The sequence below is a fragment of the Pagrus pagrus genome (genome assembly GCF_965226575.1).
Source record: "Pagrus pagrus genome assembly, chromosome: 17".
In the NCBI taxonomy this organism is placed as follows: Eukaryota; Metazoa; Chordata; class Actinopteri; order Spariformes; family Sparidae; genus Pagrus; species Pagrus pagrus.
In genome coordinates, this window is record NC_140201.1 from 3629265 (window position 1) to 3649779 (window position 20515).

Genomic DNA, 20515 nt, shown 5'->3' on the forward strand with positions numbered 1-20515 from the left:
ATATCCAGTGTTTTCACACATACAGATGTTAAACAGCAGCGGTAATATGTCCAACATTTTATTTAGGCGAAGTTTACTTTGGAAGTTTAATCACTGACCTTATTATTATCGTCCTTTTCGTCTGTAGAAACAGCTTCGAGTGGCCATGTGAAGGAAACGACACATTTGTTTTTGAGTTTGTAGTTTCGGATCGGACAGCAAGACACCAGAAAAGCTCCGTCTGTGAGTAAGTATAAGCCTTTATTGGTGTTTGGAGGGAGAAAAGCCAGACCACATTATGCCATCGTCCCCGTGGACAGCACACAACACTGGTGAGGAGTCGGGGGGAAGTGTCGCGCTCTTGGGACTTGTAGTTCATAACAGTCAGTCACAACATGGAGATAGTTAGCTGAGAATCCACAAAGTTGAAGGAGAAAGAACACGGCTGTGTACATTATTGTTTCATCGTTATTATTGTCATTATTACCCGCAATGCTGTGTGATCAATGTAGCGGCAATGTTCGCTGCCACCAGGTGAAGACGAGCCTCGAGCGCCCGCCAAGGAAAAAGTTGTACCACGCTCAACAACACAGTTACATAGAAAAATAGCAAAAAAGTTTCTGAAACGTCTGTGAAGAAAATCCAAAAATCCCAGGTATCAAAACAGAAAAACAACACATGGCTTTCTTCTCCCATCGACAGATGGAAACGTAAGAAGCTCTGAGACGTTTCTTCTTCCGGGGATTTCAATTCAAAAGTTTGTGTCTGTGTATCAGGTTTAAACATAATCCCAAAAAAACAAGAAAGAAGACGAGGAAAGAGGAAATAACACATATATCAAGGATAGAACTACAACTCCCATGATACACCTGGGGTTCACGTTAGTCTCTGGACGGTGTGGACTCTCGAGAAGTTAAAGTTGTTCTTGGGCATCAAAAAGTTATTTACGTGAGATCTGATCACAGATTCAAGCTTTTCATGAGACGACTTTTATATCAACAACAACAGTTTTATTATACCAGCAACTGTGTCTGTAGAGAAGGCGACAATAACTTTATTTTCCTTTTAAAATAAGGTTTCGGTACCAACTCTGAATAAAGACACGGCAGCTCTGAATGAACCGTTCACTAAACCCCGCCCCCCAAACAGCAGGCAGCCAATCATGCGTTTCCAAAACTGAAAACACGAAAGCAAAAGTAACGAAAAGGAGAAATAAACTTATTGGTTTTTCTAAAGCCTCATTCTGATTCGACACGTCCACCGAGTGTCACCTGCTGTATTCTTGTAACTGTTTTATCTGTTGAGGCGAACACAAGCAGCTCAGACTGAGCTGTAATAAATTTTGGAGAGTTTACACAATACGAGGAAAGTTGTCGTCCTCTTCTGCAAAGAAAAAACATGAAAATACAATAAAGCAAACGGCTGCAACAGAACAACACCGATCAAGATATCGATTAGTGAGCATGCTGACATTTTGCTTCAGACTGTGATAGCCTGTATGACCTTTTACAGACATCTTGTTTTAAAACGAGCGAGCTGGAAACAAAATGTCAGCCGGAGGCAGATTTTTCACAGGTTGGTGTTAGCCTGATTAGCTAGCTAGCCACAACCGATCAAATCTAACAGCTGTAGCCTCGTCGTCATTGGCTTCTTGTGTTTTCTGAATTTTACACTATTTATGTTGCACTCAAAAATGTACATAATGGGATGGAAAGAGTGGTTTATACCTGTCATTTAATTTACTGTCCATATTTTCTTAAAAAAAAACAAATGTCAGAAAAATGTGCCACTGGACCGTACACCACTGCTAACTTAGCATAGCTAACATACTTATTTATACCCAAACCACGGTTTTTCTCTAAACCTGACCAAGCTGCGACTATTTCACATTAATAACCACATATTTATTTAAGTTACGGTGACAAAAAAGGTAATCTGACACTAAAATATAAAGGTTAACTGTTTATATTTTCCGAGCAATGGGCCTTCAGAGCAGTGGGTGTTTGGTTTTCGGGCTAACAAACTGGGCTTTCGATCCAGTGGGTCATCTTTTCGGAACAATGGACTACCCCCGGAAACAAAAAAGGAGTGATTTCAGACCCAGTAATTAAGTTGTTTTTCAGCCAGTGGACTGAAATAAACTGATTTATGTGAAGGTGCTCGATTCTTACTCAGCAGGAAATTAAAGAGCCACATAAATGTTAATGTCATGCATCAGAGAAAGATGTCAGTCATCTCCACAGTAAGCAGACACTTTCCTCCTGACGCTAGTTAAAACGATGGCGGTGGTGTCGGCATCATCACGATCACTTTCCAGGTGAGTGACATGAAAGGAAACCACTGAACGACCTGTCATAAATCAGGTGTATGTGTTAAGGACCCATTGTTTAAAAATAGCAGAATTGTCGCTGTCGACAAAGTAGTGAAGTCCTACAATGCAAAGATTAACGACCGACTGATGGAGCGGGGTTTAGTGAACCAGGACAAAGTCTTCCCTCACATAGTGAGTTAGTAACAAACAGAATCAGAACAATAAAACCCAACAGCTCTAAAAAATAAAATATATAACTCCCCAACAAAACATAAAAAACCAAACCACAAACTCTGTGACCAAATCTTTTTTGTGTTTTCTTTTTTTTTTTAATACGTGTATTTAATACCTCAGACAAAAACACCTGAGAAAAAACTGACAAAATGATTCAGATGGGTTTCTCTGTAATATATTCAATTATGTATATTACAACTATAATCACATAATTCAAGCATATATCATATACATATATATATATCTAGTGAGAGAATAGTTTAATATTCAATAGTACAGTTTGTATGGTACAGTAGCAGTAGGGTGCATTTCTCGTTTCTCATTGGGTAAAAGTTTTAAAAGGAGAGGTATAGACAAGTGTTGGTGTGTAAATCTATAATACGATTTATCGATACAATATGCAACAAAAGAAAAGAAAAAAATAAACTAAAAAGAAGGAATAAAAGACAAAGAAAGGGTTTAGGCAGTTCAGTACTGTGTGTCTGAGATGGTGGAAGTGTTTGCATGTGTGTGTTAAGGATTTCTGTCAGTGTGTGTGTGTGTGTGTGTGTGTGTCAGGTGAAGGATCAGAATCAGCACCATAGAAGTCCATAACAACATCAACAACAACGATAAGGGGTTAAAAACCTGGGTGAGGACCGTGTGTGTGTGTGTGTGTGTGTGTGTCCGTGTTTGTTGTGTGTCTGCATGCTGAAGGTTTTTTTCAGTCACTGTTCAATCCGGGCGAATCAACCCTGAACCAGTTTAGTGTTTCATTTTTGCACTTCCTGGACAAAATCGAGGAGCAAATCGAGAGAGAAAGACCGCAGCCGTGTCGTCGTGTTGTCGTCAAAACACAAAAAATTGCGCGTCTCGTCGTCAAGTGTGTGTTCGAGCGCGGCGTGTGTGTGAGCGAGACACCGAAAAAACTTTGAATGCAAAAAAACCTGCCAGCGAAATCCTCCACCGTGTTTATTTTTCAAGCATCTGCTCACATCCAGATGCTCTGATGGCTAATGACTTCCTGTTTAGTTTCCCCCCTCTCTCTCTCTCTCTCTCTCTCTCTCTCTTTTTCTCTCCTTCGCCTTCACACACAAAAAAAAATAAAAAATAAAAAGCCCTGCGATTTTTATTATTTCCAAAAAAAATCAGACACGGAATCAAAGAGAAGATAACAAAAAAAATCAAGTGCTTCGAACGAGCCCACAAAGAAAAGAAAAAAAACACAAAAATTTCATAAAACTATACAATTTTTGTTTCACCGTCCTCCCCCTCCTCCTCCTCTAACGCCACCCGTGCCCAAAACAATCGTTACTAAGATTACCTTGCCCCTCGTCTCGCACCATGTGAAATACCTGATTCAACCGTGATACATTCTCTGTTTCGCCTCCGACTAACCAGCCCCCTGTGAAATCGAAAATAGATTATTTGTTGTTTAGCAATAAACAGCTGGGAGGAAAAGCGCTTTGTGTGGCCCCGTGACTGTCCAGCTAACAGCCCCTCCCCGCCCCATATATAAAATATACAAAAGATTATCTCCAAAATCCTCCTCCCGACTATCTCTGCTAATAGAAAAATATACAATAATCCTATGTCAAAATCTCTTTGCGTTATGGACGTAAAACCCTGCACCGCTTCCTCCTCCGCCTCCTCCTCTTCCTCTTTGCTGGACTAGTCTCGCCTTCCTGCCCAGTTCAAAAATATACATGTTTTTTTTTTGTCCTATTTATAGAAAAAAATGACACATCTGACCTCTCCTGGCTTGAATCCGTGCCTTGAGCTTAAAAAGTGAGATTTCACTGGCATATTGTGAATTCAACACCCTGTTTGAACTGGCCGGAGCAGCGGCCGCGAACGCACTACCTGCAAAAAACGCCGTGCGACACCGGCCGTAAGCACACAGCACCGGGGGGGGGGAGGGGGGTGACGTAAGCTGCCGAGGTGACACAAGGTGATACAGTACGTCGTGTGGGTTCAACTAAGCAGCATGTACAAAGAGAGTCAAACTGGGGGGGGGGGGGTGGCGCCGCTGTGCTTTCCTGTGACATCCTGAAACACAGCGAGCACGCTCAAAAACACGTTAATGTTTACGCCCGGTGTCGCACAGCGCTTACTGCAGATCTACGCCGGCCTCCCGCCTCGCCACTTCAACTAAAGTGCTGCTGTTGTTGGGTTGCCTTGTACCCTTTTTCTCATTTCCTCCTCCCTCTCTTCCCGCCCCTTTCCTCCTTCATCTTCTTCGCCGTCGCCGTCGCCGTCGTCGCCTTCCTCCTCCTCACAAGTCTCCGTGTCGACTCTCGTACTTGTTGATGACGTTCCTGCAGCGGCCCAGCTCTTTCCTCATGTCGGCCACCTCCAGGCGAAGGGCGGCGTTCTCCCGCTCCAGGAAGGCGGCGCGCACCGAGATCTGGTTCTCCTTCAGCCGCCGGGCGTCCCGCGAGCGCTTCGCCGCCTCGTTGTTCTTGACGCGCCGGCTCCAGTACTTCTCATCCTGCGTCGTCCGCGCCGGTGTGGTATGTTGGGGTGTGTGGGAAGGAAAAAGGTAGGGGGAGGAGAGAGAGGGGGAAAACAAAACACAGGAGAGCGGAGTGAGAAGGGTCAGTTATGTGATGAGAGGAGGAGAAGGTGGAAGAAGAAGAAGAAGAAGAAGGGAAGGAGGAAAGGAGGCAGAAGTTCAACAGCCGCAAATACAGAACACAGAAGCCAAAACAGCATTTACTGGACAGCAAGAAAAGACTGAACATGTCATTTAGACCACAGCCGAGGAGAATACTCACTTCTGATTGGCGGAAAGAAGAGCACGCTAATTGCTAATTTTGTAGCCTCGCCAAAAAAAATGTCAACGTAGCCAAATGAGCTATTTCTTTCATGTCAGGCTTCATCTGAATAAGTATATAAATGTATAAATTTATAAATGTTTTAATCAATTTTAGTATTAAAGGTGCAATATGTAACAACTTTAGTTCAAAACACTCAAAAATGAACTAAAACTATCAAACAGAATGTGAAGAAACCACCGTGTTGATGTTAGCATGCTAACCAGCTAGCCCTGGGACTGAAAACCTCGCTCTCCTAGCGCTGGTGCTAGCGGTTTAAACACCAACACTCCCCTGGTAGTGCGGCTAGTTGCACTGCTAACTGAGCTAACAAAGCTAACAGTCATGGGTATATAGACATAATACAGTTAGCAGCAGTCTGCAGGTCCTCTGGTGATGTGCTGCCCCTATTTGCTGGGTTATTCTTACGTATTGCACCTTTAATATAGATTTTATGCATGTTTTCAAAATAATCGTGTCAATATAACTTCTTCTTTGTGCATGTAGTTGTCGGCCGTGGTATAAAAAGGTGTGAAAAGCAATAACACACTCCAGGATGTTCCCATCGAGAGAATAATGAACTCGTCCTCGTTCATTATTCTCTCGTATCAGAAAACCTCCTCGTGTTTTATTGCTTTAAGCACATGTTGGCATCAGCAGCGTTAACAGACACTTGGAGCTCACAGACGGACACATATAGACACGGAGCAGAGCTTTCTATCTTGTTATATCTATGATGGAGATCAAAGCTGATATAGAGAATAAAAATGACTCGTGAAAACACATCTTGTTTCCGTACAGCCGTGCTGAGCTGCTCAGCTGAATGAATAAATACTCGACGCTGGAGACATAAATACCCTGCAGCCTCACAGAAGTCTGCAGCATTTGTATTTTTGGGGCATGAAAGCAGTTTGTTGGCAGATGAAGGTCTCGTGAGAGAAAGATTGGATTGTTGTGTTAAACTTCTGGACCTAAAGAGCCAAAACAGAGGTCCAGATTGAAAGTAAAACCATGTAGAGATCTCAATCTGAAAGATTTATGCCGCTGGAATCGCAGCCCGCCCAAACAGCTCAGCGTTTCCCTCAGCGGACCTTTCACAGGATCTGTTTACATCTGACAGAGTTAACATTATTCCTCCATTAGAGTCATTTTTCACTAATCTCAAAGCTCTGATCGTTGCTTTGAGATTAGTTTGAGACGTTTCAGCGCAGAGCTGGTATTAAACTGTTGAATCTCATTCATGAGGAGCTGCCGAGCGATCGCAGCTTCGTCTCTTTAACTTTGGTCTGAGATCACTTTTCCCAAAAAACCTGCACACGAATGATTTATACAAAGCGGCTCCGGCTGAAGGCGGCGAGGTGAAGCGCCTTCATCTCTCTATAAATTACAAGCGCCCGAGGAGCTGCAGCTGCTCGGCTCTGAACTGTGAAAACACCGGCCATCGATCAGAGCTTCTCCTGTTGTGCGCTGAACTGAGGACCAAATATTTTAGGGATTCTCGTCATGAGGCATCGATACGAGTGGGCGTCGTGCTCTTCAAGCTTTTTCCACATCGGTGCAGGATGTCAGAGAGCCGCAGCCTCTGTCGTGATGAAGTTCAGGGTTTTTTAAATAAACGCTGCTGAACTGAAAACCTGACCGCTTTTCATCTGCAGCGGAAACATTTAGAGACTCGAGTGGCTCTTTTTTTACTGTCATTTAATTTAACTGATGGTTCAATTTTCTATTTTTTACTTGTATCTAACTTTAACAGTGATTGATTTTGTTCTGTGCTTTTATTCCTGTAAAAATCTGATGTTGTGAATTAATTTCTGTCCCAAAAGTTTTATTTTCTGTCAGTACAGGAAGAATATTTCAGCCTATTTTCATAATCCACTAATTTTTCTGGAAGTTCGTGTCGTTAAGGTTGAAACATCTTTGTTTTACTGGCAGACTTATTCTCTTATTCTAAGAAAATAAGACTTTAAGGACACAAATTACAGATAAAAATGACTTGATGATGAATATTTTTGCAGATTTGAGACAAAAACATCCTAAAAACTCATTAAAGTAAAAGTAAGAAGTTGTTTTTCACGAGTCATTGATAAATACAAGCGTCAGAAGTTAGCTAACACACTTAATCACTGGACCGACACTGAGCAGTTTACAAGCTTGCGTTGCTTTTGTAAGGCAGCAAAGAATTGTGGGAGATGTAGTACCTTCTGCTCGTTGGGGACCAGCATCTTGCGGGCCTTCTTGATCATCGGCTGGGGTTTCAGCTCCTCGTCGGAGAAGCGGTGCCGCCGAGGATCGAACGCCTCCTGGCCCGGAACGCTGGACAGCGCCAGGTCTGCTGGGTCGGGGTCAAAGTTCACCATGACGTCGCTGCTGCCGTTGGCACCTGCGGGAGGTCCGGGGGGTCCCGGAGGGCAGGTAGAAGAAGGTGACGGGTCCTGAGGCACCGCCTGACCACCTGAGGGAGGAGACGGAGAGAGATTTTCAGCTGAGCATCTTTGTTTTGTTGTTATTTTATGCAGGACACTTGAAACTGGTGATTAGTGACAGTCGGATCAATAAAACATCACAGAGAGGATGTCGGGCTGAGGTTAACTGCTGGTTCATACATTTCCAGTGAAGTATAATCTGCTCGACGGTCCGTTCAAACACAGAATCAGCAGGACTGGCTTAATTACTCATTTAGCTGTCCAGTCATCGTCATCTGGTTTCATCTGCAGATTAGAGTCCATCTGCCCTCACAGAGAGAGGTCACATGTCAGAGAGCACGGGCCGAGCTGACGCGCTAGAGATAATGACAAGACAATCCCCGACGGAGGTCTGATCACATCGAACGTGACCTCTGGACGGGATCACGTGACACAACATGATGACGACGTTGTTGTGATGTAGTTTTGACTCGTGTTGTCGACGTTAAGTTGTTTTAAGCTGTTGTTTGTGCACGTTCCTGTCGTGCTCTCCTGTCGTCTTTTAGCGCAGATTGCCATCCTGCGTCTCGCTGCACATATTGTCGAGCATGTGCTAAATAAAACCTTTGAATCCTTTAAATCGTGAAACTAAACGTTGATCCCAGCGGACGGAGAGGAACATAAACAGGAGGCTCAGTCAGTCTGGATCTGACGCTCTAAGAGGCATTTTACCTCCAGCAAGACGACATTTCAGGTTAAAAGATCGATGTTGTCATTTTGTAGCTCAACATTTGTAGTTTAGTTACATATTATTAGTGTCTCCACCGAGGAGGTCGTATCTGAAAGGATTTGTCTCAGCACAGAATAGAGCCCGTTTGCAATAAAAGGGACGGATCCTTGAATATCTTCTCACTTTCTTTAACATCGCTTTAACATAACATTTTTCTTAATTTCTCAGGGATCTTGTTGAAAAAATCAGGCGTATTAAGGTGGCTGGTATCTGTGAGTGAGTACAAAAGGGGGACGGTTGGGCTTTGGCGGAGGTATGCGCTCTACTGAGTGCCTTTCTAAGACCTGCCTTTGGTGCAACAGCAGAAAAACCAATATTGGAGACAACCTTGTATTTGTAATTAAACGTATTTGTGGTCGCATCTTGTTTTTATTCATTAATTAATCAATCCCACTGATCGTCCATCACTGTTCTATAGATCTGTTGTATTATATTACATTAAAGTTAATACAGCTGCACCATAAACAGGCACCTTCACTGCTACATGAGGGTCTGAGGTTCTGGTGTTGAACTCATCTTCAGGCTGCAGGATTCAGATCCAGTGTCACATGTTCTGTACATTCGAGCCAAGAATGAGGCCCAGTGTAGATGAGTTGACCATAAAGAGGATTACCCCTATAGACAGCACACAATGTGTTGAGAAAGTAATTCAAAATGCAGGAGGAGGAGGAGGAGGAGGAGGAGGAGGAGGATGCTTGTCCACCCACTTCTATTTTATCAACTGTTGTCTTGCACGTTTTCTGACAGGTGGAGGCTGAAACTCTCCAAAACAAAACAGCATCTTCTCGTCTGCACTCGCCTGCCGTGACGCTGATTCACCACCAGGTGGCAACATCGAGCCAGAAACGCAGCGAGCGGGGCAGCGAGTTCACATCATGTTGGATTTACAACGTGCAGGAGAGATCAGGTTTGTGTTTAACCCTCTGTGGTGCCTCGTGTGAGAGGAAATCAGCTGAACGCAGACACAGAGCGATGACATCCGAACCACAGCGAGGAAATAAACGAAGACCAGATCAGAAATCAGGAATTTTGTGCGTGTTGAGGTTTAATAATGCTGAAATAAAAGCATTATCTTCCCCTCTAGTTGGACTCCAGCAGGCTAAACCACAAGATGTAAAATGAATCAGTGTTAGAGAGTGAAATAGAATAAACAGGAAGAAAAAAAAACAAGATCTTGGAGCCAAATCAGTTCAACCTATCCTTCAACGCTGCTGCTGGATTGTGTGGCAGTGAATGTGCTTCAACCCTGAAGCTAAATACATTAGTGCTCCTTTTCTTTCCTAAAAAAAAAAAATCAGTGGATCTATTTTTGGCTGTTTCTCCACACAGAATTCAGTCTTTTACATTTCTGATATCTGAAGAAAAACAACTCGTTTTTTCTTCCAAACGATTCCTCTTTGAAACACCAGCGTTAGTTGAGCAATCATCCAGCACCAGTCTGAACTCTATTGTGGCAGCATTTGTAAGACGGCTCTGGGCTCCGAGCCACAGATTATAAATAACTGCAGAGCTGGTGACCAATATCGAGTGAAAACACTAGTGGAGGAGATTTCAGATACTTGAGCAAAAAAGAAGCCGTGTTTACGGCACGTAGTTCGACTCGTGAGTTATTTATACCGGCGCGAGATGAGAGGAAACGACGGTTGGCTTGTTCACAGATAAAAAAAATCCCTTCCCGTTCGTCTCATTAATGATGGATTTTTAAGTGTGAAGCACACAAACACGCCCTCGGCCGCCAGGGACCCGAGCGTTTTGTAAAACCTGGAAATGTCAGTCAGAGCAGCGACGACTGACACTGATTTTCGCTACTCGACGTGCCGCTGTGAGCTGTCAAGTCGTTTTATTATGCACATCGACGACAAAGACCGCAAACCGAAATCCTCCACGGGCTCTGGGAAAAAAAGGGGCTCGTGCTCCGTGGCAGGCGGGGAGGTGGGAACGAGATACACCCCCGTGTTCCCCCCCCCTCCCCGAAATCCAGCTGAAAACACTTGACGACACACTGAGCGTGCAGTGTTGGTACAAGGGAGGGAGCAGCGAGTGTGAAACCTGAAGTGAATGGTGGTTTTTGAGTTCAAACAGATCCGAGAGTTTACGTCTGATCGTGAGAATGGAAAAAATCTTGACTCCTCTTCATGGAAATTCGCATTCGGCTGTTTAACGACGACCTCGTCTTGTTCTAATCGTGTTCGCACCGACTCTGAAACTTTCATCCTTCGTTAATGTTTCAGCTTCTGTTTTCTGCATCCGTCAAAAAGCCTTCAGAGGGTTGTTTGACTACACAGGGCCACCGTACATGCAAACATCACCATCCAAAACGGCATCGGAGAAGCTGATCCGCTGGTTCCAGCTCGCAGCGTAGCAAACTGGACCACCGACGATCCTGAACCAAAGTACAAAAACTGCATTTCCTCCAAATCGCCACTTGAGTCCGGCGCCGAAAGCAAGTCATACTCACACAAGTTGCGAGGTTTAGCTAACTAGTCTCGCTTGAAGCGAGACTAGTTAGCTAAACCTCGCAACTCGCGTGAGTACGACTCGCTTTCGGAGTCGTAATCCACCACAATCCACCTCTTCCAGCATCTAAACACTGGGACTAAATCTAAAATGGCTGCCAAACTTGACAACAAACAAACACATTTCCTACCAGCACTACATGATATATCTGATATATACAGACACTCCAGTGTGGCATGAACGCATCACCCTGCTCTCCAGTCGTTATCCTTTACAGATGATTTTTTTTCTTTGGTTCGAGCCAAGAGTGGAAAAGTTGACTTTTATTTGTGTGTGTTTTTGGTTATTTTGGGCTCCCGGTTGTAATCAGGGCTTGTAAACAAAAGTCACATGGACCTGACGGGTACAGTAGCCCGATGATTGGCCGGCGTCCTGCAGAGTTTGACATTTTGGCAGAGAGTCATGAATCTGATTCCTCTTTTCTCTTCACAGAAGCTTCAGTTTCCAGGCTTCTTGGTGTCGTTACCAGGAGCCACCAGCGTTCAGATGCCAGTTTTGCTACTAAACAAACTAATTAAATGACTCCAGCTCCAACAACCTGCAAATAAACCCGCTCCGAACACGCATGTGATGTCTCTAACGGGCCAACTTTTCTACAAAAAAAAGGGGGATAAAGCAGGAATGTGTACAAACCTCCTGTAGGAAAGTTGCTGTTTGAAATTATTATTAAGAACATGAGTCACATGTTTCTTATTCTGAATGTTTCTGTTGTGGAAATTAAATCAAAAGTTCCCCGAACTATCAGAGTTTTTAGATACAGAAGGATCTTTTGTTGCAGCGAACTCAGCGGCCCGTTTTTAATTTCTGTCCCGTAAATAATCCGTCCGTCGTGGAGCTTTTATTTGTCGTGTTTGCTGTTTTAATAAATCTCTCCAACCTGAATCCTGACAGCCATTTAAAGATATTCCACTATGTGAGCTGCTGTATTGATAATAATCCTAATAATAACCGTCTGTGAAAGGAGCAGCAGCACTGATCGGAGGACAAGGAGCTCTGTTCAACAGACCGAGCAGGTCCGGCCCGTTTGAGTGTTTCCTTTTCCTCCAGTTGATTCTGTTCTTTTGAGGACGGAGGCCTGGTAGTCCTGTTTTCGCGGGTTTGTTTGTTTATTTTATGACGTTTCTCAGTTTAGGGAGGGAAGTTCTGGGTCCTGCAGCTCGCTGCCCGGCTGGCCCGGACTTTCCCCCGAGGCTTTTGTTCACTTTGGCCCGGCCTCCAGGCTCCCGTGGTTTTGGTTAGTTATTTTTGCAAACGTGTCCTCTTGATATGGTGTCTTTGTATGTGTTGCTGAACAAACACAGGGAATTATTACCATTTTATGCTGCTCCAAGGACCATTTTAGCATCTTTCAGCTCAGTGTTTTGGTTTTACGACTGCAACTTTTTACAGTTTTGGTTCAGTCTCGCCGCTGTTATCGGTCTTGTTTCCAGCAGACAGCAAAAGAAACAGATACAGTTAGCAACTAGCTGGTGAACAAAGCGGTGCAGATATTTTTCTCCAGGAGACCAAAAACAAACAGAAATATTATCTTAAAGGTCTCATTAAGCTCATTTTCAGATTCGTATTTTTAGTTTTTGTCTGCTAGAAAATGTCTACATGCTGTGTGGTTCAAAAACCACTTTTCGTTTTTCCCATGGTTCATTGCTGCAACACATTTTAGCTCCCATCTCTTTAATATGGGACCTCATTTAATAAGCAGATAATATGTTGATGTTATGTTGACGGCTTGTTTCTGCTGCCCCCAGTTGGCCAAAAAATTGTAAATTACGAATCTTTGGCTTTTGGACTTATTTGTCAGATAACCAAAAATGTGACGGGATAAAAAAACTTTCCACATGTTTCTGCACTCATCCATACAATCACCATGAATCTCCCATGATGCAACGCACCATATATCCCCCCTCTTTTATCCGTCCATACATCCTCTGGTCCATCTGTTTTTGTCCGTGGAGCAGCGACTCCACCAGATCAGCTGCTGCTGGTTTGATCTGACTCTCTGGCAGCTGGACGGGGCTGATCCTGGATAAGTCTGCGTCCCTAATAACAACCATTTTGGGCAAAAAGTTGAAACCGGTCCAAGAACACGGATCCCGCTGCTGCTGCTCGGGTAGACGGCCGCCAAGCGCTGCTTTCGCCAGGCTTCATTTCCTGTGTGAGCGGGAGCCATTTGGACGAAAGCAGCCGCTGATGCTCGGATTCTCTCTCTGCTTTCATTAATTTATCTCAGATTATGTTTTTCTCTCTCGGCCCGTCAATCTCTGCTTCTCCCTGTCCCTCCCAACATCAACCTACAGTCTGCCTTGTGTTGGATTAAAGCAATTTATACTTGATTATTTTGCCTTTATGATATTTAAAAATTAAACCATTTTCCTGCCATAAAACATCACATCGAGTCCGGTGCTTCTGCCAGAACTGCAACTCTAAATTTAGTCCATTAACTTTGACTTTCTTCCAGACTTTTCAAGGTCTCGTTTGGTGAATCTCAAGGACTGCACCGTTTTCGAATGAGAGCCTTCATTTCTTATTCATATTTGTGTCAAGTCGAGAAATCCTTCATTTTTTAAAACGGCTGCTGAATCATTTTTAAAAATCTCCATCACAGCGTTCAGCCTCAGGATGTGAGGAGCCGATCCTCAGAGCGTACGGAGGCATACTGATGAAGCCGGGCGCCGTATTGTAACTTTAAAAACCTGGAGAACGTTTCGGAAACTTTATTTGAAAAAGTCTTTTCGAGGGTTTGTTTTCCGTCCTTCAGAATCAAACGGCTTCTCTCTCGAGCCGCCATTTTGCTGGAGTGTTTTCACAGAGCGATGCAGGAGGAAGCGGCCGCTGTGGGCAGAGACGCCCACAGAGGCAGAAAATAGACAGGTTGAGGTTTTGAGAGTCAGGTGAGCAACTCTTCCTCTTGACTAATCGCTCACTTGATCTAACTATACTTCCACTGGATCCCACCTACACAGAAAAACCGACAGCTGAACGCTACAACAAAACTCACTGCTGCTTTCTGGGGAGGGGGGTCAGGGGGAAAGGCATTTTGGGAAATGTAGGAAACCCCGAAAACTTAAGTGGACGTCGGAGGATCGTCCTCTGCTTCTGAGCGTCTCCCTTTTAAATCTGTTGAAGCCTTTTTCCTGTTTCAGTGGGCTCTTATTTAATTAAGAGAAACAATGCAATTACTGGAACAATGATCATTATGCTAATTATCCGAGGAAGGCGGGAACGGTTAACTTCTCCTGTAATTGAGACGATCTTTGTGTTCTCGTACTTTTTCCAAGTCGGCTGCAGTTGAGTTTTCATCAAAGTTAAGTACTTAACTGCTATTTAAGCTTCAATTAGTGACTCCACTTCCACTTCATTGTGACTGAATCGCTTCATTTGATGCTTCACTGTGACGATAATTGGACTTTTTGCTTTTCAAGAGAAAGATGACTTGTTAAATCTCTACCGTCAACCGTCAAGAGAAACCAAAATGCCTACAAAAGGCACATTTGAACTGTCGTTTCGATATTTTAAATTATCTCGTTCGCTCAACTTGTAATAATAGAACAGAAAAAAACTGGACAAGTAGATTTAGACATCAGAGCAGGTGCAACAACGGGAGAACAAACACGATGAAACGCCAAAATGTTTAGTCATCAAACACAACATAATGGGTACGTTACATGACTGTTGGTGTCATGTAACTTTACTGTTGAATTGTGGGAAAATACACTGACTCACACTTAGTTTAATCCGTAAAAAACGTCCGTGAGAAGTCAGAGGAGGAATGAACATCCGCCCTGAGCGTCATACCTGCCATTAACTCACTCTGCCGCTCTATATGCAAAAAAACACGTCACTGTGTCGAATGGACATTTTTACACTAAGAAAGGAAAAACTTCATGTGGAATATTTGCCGAATTTACAAGAAGGTCAGAGTAGTTAAGAATTTGTCAGAGATGGAGTTTCACAGCATTTATAAAGTTTCTTCTAACTCAACAACTCACAAAATTAGGCAATTTCTTAAGGGAGTCTGGGGACTTTCTCCACAGGCGACTAACAAGTAGCCTATACTGGTAACTGTATTTATAAAATTTGACATGTTCTCAATAAATTGTTGTCGTCTTCAATACATTTAGTGTAAATTATGAAATTGGTTGAAACGGTGTTGTTAAGACGCACTTTGGACACAGAAGCAGACAGGCTGGTACAGAACTGCTGAGACAAGCTGACACTTTTACAAGAAAATAAACAACTTAATGTGTTGAATTTAATGCCGAATTTACAAGAAGGTCCAAGTAGTTAAGAATTTGTCAGAGATGGTTTTTCACAATGTTTATAAAGTTGTTTCTAACTCAACAACTCACAAAATTAGGTATTTTTTTAAGGGAGTCTGGGGACTTTCTCCACAGGCGACTAAGAAGTCGCCTATATCGGTTACTGTATTTATACAATAAAATTTCTAGTGTGAATTATGTAATTGGTTGAGTTTAAAGCTGAATTTGCACATACTTTTACTCAAGTACTATTCAGATGGATGATTTTCATGTAATATCTGAACACAGTAGTTTTACTTTCCCTCATCTATGACTTCATGGTACTTTTTTATAACCCCGCTTGACACAACCTGTGACTTAACTTGCTGAAGAAAAAAAATGACTTGTGACTTTGTGACTCGAGTCACATGTGTAACTGATGATGAGCTCGTCTTGCATCGTGGTCGGACAAGCGGCTGTAGAAACACTCCTCTTCCCTGCAGCACTGTCAACAGGAGCAGCTTACAAAGCTTTCTATAAATTCTTCATAGTGAAACTGGAGGAAAAAGTTGGGTTTTCACCAGCAGTCATTTTTTAACATCATCATGTCTTGGCCCAACTTGGCATGGGAAGAAAAAAAAAAACTGGTGATGGAAATGGTTTGACTCAGCGTGGCCAGAAGCGCCAGTGGAAAGAAAAAGCCCCGTTGGTATTTTTGGGAGCATAAAAAGTCACAAAAAAACAGCTGGAGGAAAGAAAAAGTCAAATTCTTATATATAAAATAGAAATATGTGAAAAGTGTGCTTCAAAGCTGTTCAAATCAAAGAGTATGGAGTGTGTTGAAACAGCGCTGTGCAGTGTTGGCGGGGCGGGATCAGCACTCAGCATTAGAGCGGCGTGTTATATAACAGCAGCAGCAGCAGCAGCAGCAGTGGGTTTCTCCCATCAGCAGCAGTAATCAGATAAAGAGTCGGAGCAGCGTTTCATTTCCTGTACAGTTTGTTTCTCGCTGGACAACATGGAGATGAAGTGTGAGCTCTGCCAGCAGCTGTTTGTGCCAAACAGAAAAAAACAAAACAAAACAAAAAGCAACACGAGTGGAAACACAATACAGACGTGGAATGTGATATAGGAAGTGCGTTACGTAAAGAGGAGCTCCCCTCCCTGAAACGTAAACACGGCCGTGAACCGTCTGCTGCCGTGTTTAGCTTCTTCCTCTGCGACCTTAAACACATCAGGGCCTTTTCCTCCACAAACAGCAGCTATAAGACCAACTGAGAGCTTTTCCTCTAACTATACGGGCACGAAACAGCTGGAAGACATACTCCTTCATGGATTATTGATCGATCCGTTGATTATGAGTGTTATTAATTGGAAAAAATGGCTTGTTTTCTCATATAAACAGTCAAAATATGAAACGGAGAAAAGAAACATATTCACACGTGTCAAGAAAGACGGAACAAATGTTTAAACTTGAAAACAGAGTTACACTCACACACTTTAACACTTTAACACTGACTTTTTTGTTGAATTTTGATGTGGAAACTGATTTAATCACACGGAAACGTGTCGCTACAGGCGCGGCTGCTTCACAAACAGCTTGAAAAAGGTTGTCGGGTAGAAGAACACGATGTGCTCAATGTTTAATGTTTAATTTGGCTCTTATAAAGTATTGATTGTGTTTTATTCTACAGTACTTTTGTATTGGAGTGACTCGTGACTACAGTCTTGTTCAGACTGAACGCCCAAATCTGTTTTTTCGCACACCAAGATAGATTTTTTTGGGATGTCGCTACTAGCAGAGCGATGTAGGAGATAACGAGCTAGTCTGTTATTTGGAGGGTGAGTCTCCATTTCTAGAGCTTCAGTCGTGGCGTTAATAGCAGGACAGTTAGCAGCAGGCTAACAGCAGTGCTAGCAGTAGTAGTTAATGCTAGCGTACGACCTCTGCTATCAGTACTTTCACATTTAAATTGCAAGAATTAAAAATAAATCTACTTGGTGGTTAAATATAAAGTTTTCTCGCCCCCAGCGTTGTGTTTAATTGCATCACGTGACTTGTTTTCTTCCCACTCTGCAGCGTCTCTCACATCTGGTTTCAGTCTGGCTGTAATTTCAGTTCAAGTCACGGTTACACTGTCAGACACTGAACACACACACGGACGTCCACTCACACACACACACACACACACACACACACACACACACCCCGGGCAGGCTCGGACTCGCCTCTGCACACAAACATACAGTCGGCACGTGCACCTTCACATGAGTGTGCAAGAACACCAGTGGACACACACCCACACACACACACACACACACAAACACATACACAGCAGAAACAATCGAGTCCAGGTGACACACCCCGGGAGTCTTGTTCCTTCTGTCAACACGCTGACTGAGAGTTATGTCATCACAGTGTGGAGATAGTAGTGACCTCCTCCTCCTCCTCCTCCTCCCTCTGCTCACGCTCTGATCACATTATGAGACCCGGTCACATGACAGAACCAGAACCACCACATAGTCTGACACTTTGCAGGTTATCAGAACTTGAGTGTTTGGTTGAACAGGAGATCCGTCTGTGCTCCTCACCAGAAGAACAACAGCGCTGATTGTTTTACTCGTCACAGTTTTCGTGTGTCTGCAACAAACGACATGTCGGCACCGCAGAACCTCTCAAGGAGCGTCTGACTTTGACTAATGTTCGTCTCCATCAATGGTTTCTTTCAGGGCTCGTGACCACCATCACAGACACGTCCTGAAATGAATGTAAACCACCCAAAAAAGTCTTGTTGCGCGACTTCCTATGCGTCCGGTCACTTACCCGAAAACTCGCGCTCATCCTTGTTTTAGAGCGTTTGGTCCGACACGCGATTTATTTGTGAAGATGTAGGTTAGCTACTTCGTCCAGTGAACTATCAACACTGTTATTATTGCTTAGCCAACTTAGCTAACGCTTCTAAAGCCACGAGGGACTGTCAGTTATTATCGTACTGTATTTACCTAACGCTAGCTTCCCAGTAACCTCCTCAGTAACTTCCACAAGGAAAGTCGTGCATAGTTTTTAGTTAAAAAGCATTTAAAATAGTTTTACCGCCAGACTGTTCAGCTGAAGTACTTCAGTATGTTTTCGGCATATCCAGATAGTATCCAGATTGATTTACCTCCTCCGAACAGGTGATGTCTTTACCTGTGTCTGTCTGCTTGTTTGTTTCTTGGTTGGTTGGTTGGCTGGTTGGTGAGGGGAACTACTGAGGGGATTTCCTCATTACTTGGATGGCGGATGGGTTTCTGCCAAGAATAGACTCCCATTACATTTTCATTCGCAGAGAGTAACTTTTTCTCACCTTTCTTTAACATTGTTTCTCACTGGAGGCCCAACACTTGCAGTGTCTTGCAGGATGAGAACACACACAGCAATAGTTGAGTCAGGTCGAGCTTTTCTGCTGGACAAACATGTGTTTTCTTCACTTAATGACTGTGGAGGCTTCATTTCAGTCACTCAGTCTCAGTCTGGACTCGACCTTTTAAGTGCAATGCACATTAGCGGCGGTAATAAACTGACACTTAATGCGTAGACGTGCGTCTGGGTCCAGTCAGTCTGTGTAGAATCAGCTTACAGTCGCTGTGTTGTGACAAATAAGTTAAAAATAGCTTTTCTTTTGAAGAGTTAATGCATGTTGCTGCCGGGTGGAAAGGACAGCGGTGTTCCTACAAGACGATGCACGACACATGCCACCGGTTTGTCCTGCTTTCAACTGTAAAGGTGGCAGGTCCAAACTAAAAAAGGTCACATGAGTCATTCTCTCATCGATGTGTGTGCAAATAACACGACTGTACTGTGCATGCACCAGATTAACCAATAACAAGGTAATGGACATGGTTTGGTTAGCTTGTGTACGTAAGTTAAACTGGCGATACAGTTTTTGTCTTTAACGTTTCAATGGTTGCACAAATGTCATGACATCATCAGCATATAGCGGTTTTGCAGACCAGTTTCCTCTGTAGATATGAGAGGCTCTTTTAAAGGTAATGAAAACACTGATTCTTAGTTTCAGGTGATCGTGTTGACGTTAGAGGGAAAGTCATTAGTGATTATCCTCTGGGAACTGTGAATATCTGCACCAGATTTGAGATTGTGATAACGTCTAAAATGGCGACGAGACTACAAAAGTAAGGGATTTATTTCATCTGACTTGTTGAATTCAAGGTCCTGAATGGTTTGTCGTTACTCTTTGTGTTTCTGTGGCAGAGGAGGAACTTGTTCCTGCAGATCTTGACGTGGTAAACATGTGAATTTGTGCAGTTATTAGACATTAATCAGAAGTCTTTGTTAATATACTTCATCCAGATCTGCTTTAAAATCCAATTAAACCCCTCTCTCCTGTTCCTAACTCCCTGCTCTCTCTCTCTTGTGCTTCGTCCTCGCTGTTTATTCTCTCTGTAATCTTCACTGTTTCCTCTCTCTCTCTCTCTTTATCTCCCTCCACTTTCCTCTTGCCTCGCTCTCTCTTTCCTCCTCCCTTCCCTTCCCCTCCCTTCCCCTCTCGCTCTGATGCTTTCTGCAGCGGCACGTGACGTGGCGGCCGCACATGGCCCGAGCGTGTGAGAGACGGCGAGAGAGATTTCAAAACATGCAAAGCGAACACACACTCTTGACTCGCTCTCCCCCCCTCCAGCGCTGCTCTCTCTCTCTCTCTCTCTCTCTCTCTCTCTCTCTCTGTGCAGAGTGCAGAGTCAGAGTCTCGTTTAACCCTTCGCTCGCCGGGATTAATCACAGTGCTGAATGTTAAACCACTCACCGCCTCAGCGTGGCATTATCCTGCTCTCTCGTCTTTTTTAAAGAGACAGTCAGTCATTTCTCACTCTTTTAATCAATTGCACAGATTCGTCCTTTAATAACTGTATGATGGCATTAAACGTTTTATCTGAGCTGGTGTTTTTGGTGTGTGTTTGAGGTAAAGCAGCTGTGAGGTTAAAGGAGAAAACAGCTCAGCTGGGGGAAGTCATATACGTCGTTCCTCAGGCCGAGGGCGGTCTGATCAGAGCTGAGGTTGTTTGTCTGCAGCGATCGAGGCCGAGCTGAGCTTTTTCGACATATATGTAGTTTGATGTGTTGTGTTTGCAGCCTAGCAACGAATAAATGCAAACAATCATAAGAAACATGTATGTATATTTATTCTGAAAAATAACAGCTAGCTACTGTCCTGTGAACATCTTATCCTTGGATGGTGAAGTCATGACCCGGCCTG

General features: G+C 43.5%; 1 protein-coding gene across 1 annotated transcript in view; it reads right to left on the reverse strand.

Moving 5' to 3' along the window:
* Positions 1–219: 219 nt before the first annotated feature.
* Positions 220–20515, reverse strand: part of dbpa (D site albumin promoter binding protein a) — a 34687-nt gene continuing 14391 nt past the window's right edge. The window contains exons 4-5 of the mRNA XM_084379826.1: positions 7518–7771; positions 220–4994 (exon numbers count right to left, since the gene is read on the reverse strand). Of these exons, the coding sequence (XP_084235952.1) occupies positions 4779–4994; positions 7518–7771 (470 nt within the window). The 3' untranslated portion in view covers positions 220–4778. The remainder of the gene's footprint in view (positions 4995–7517; positions 7772–20515) is intronic.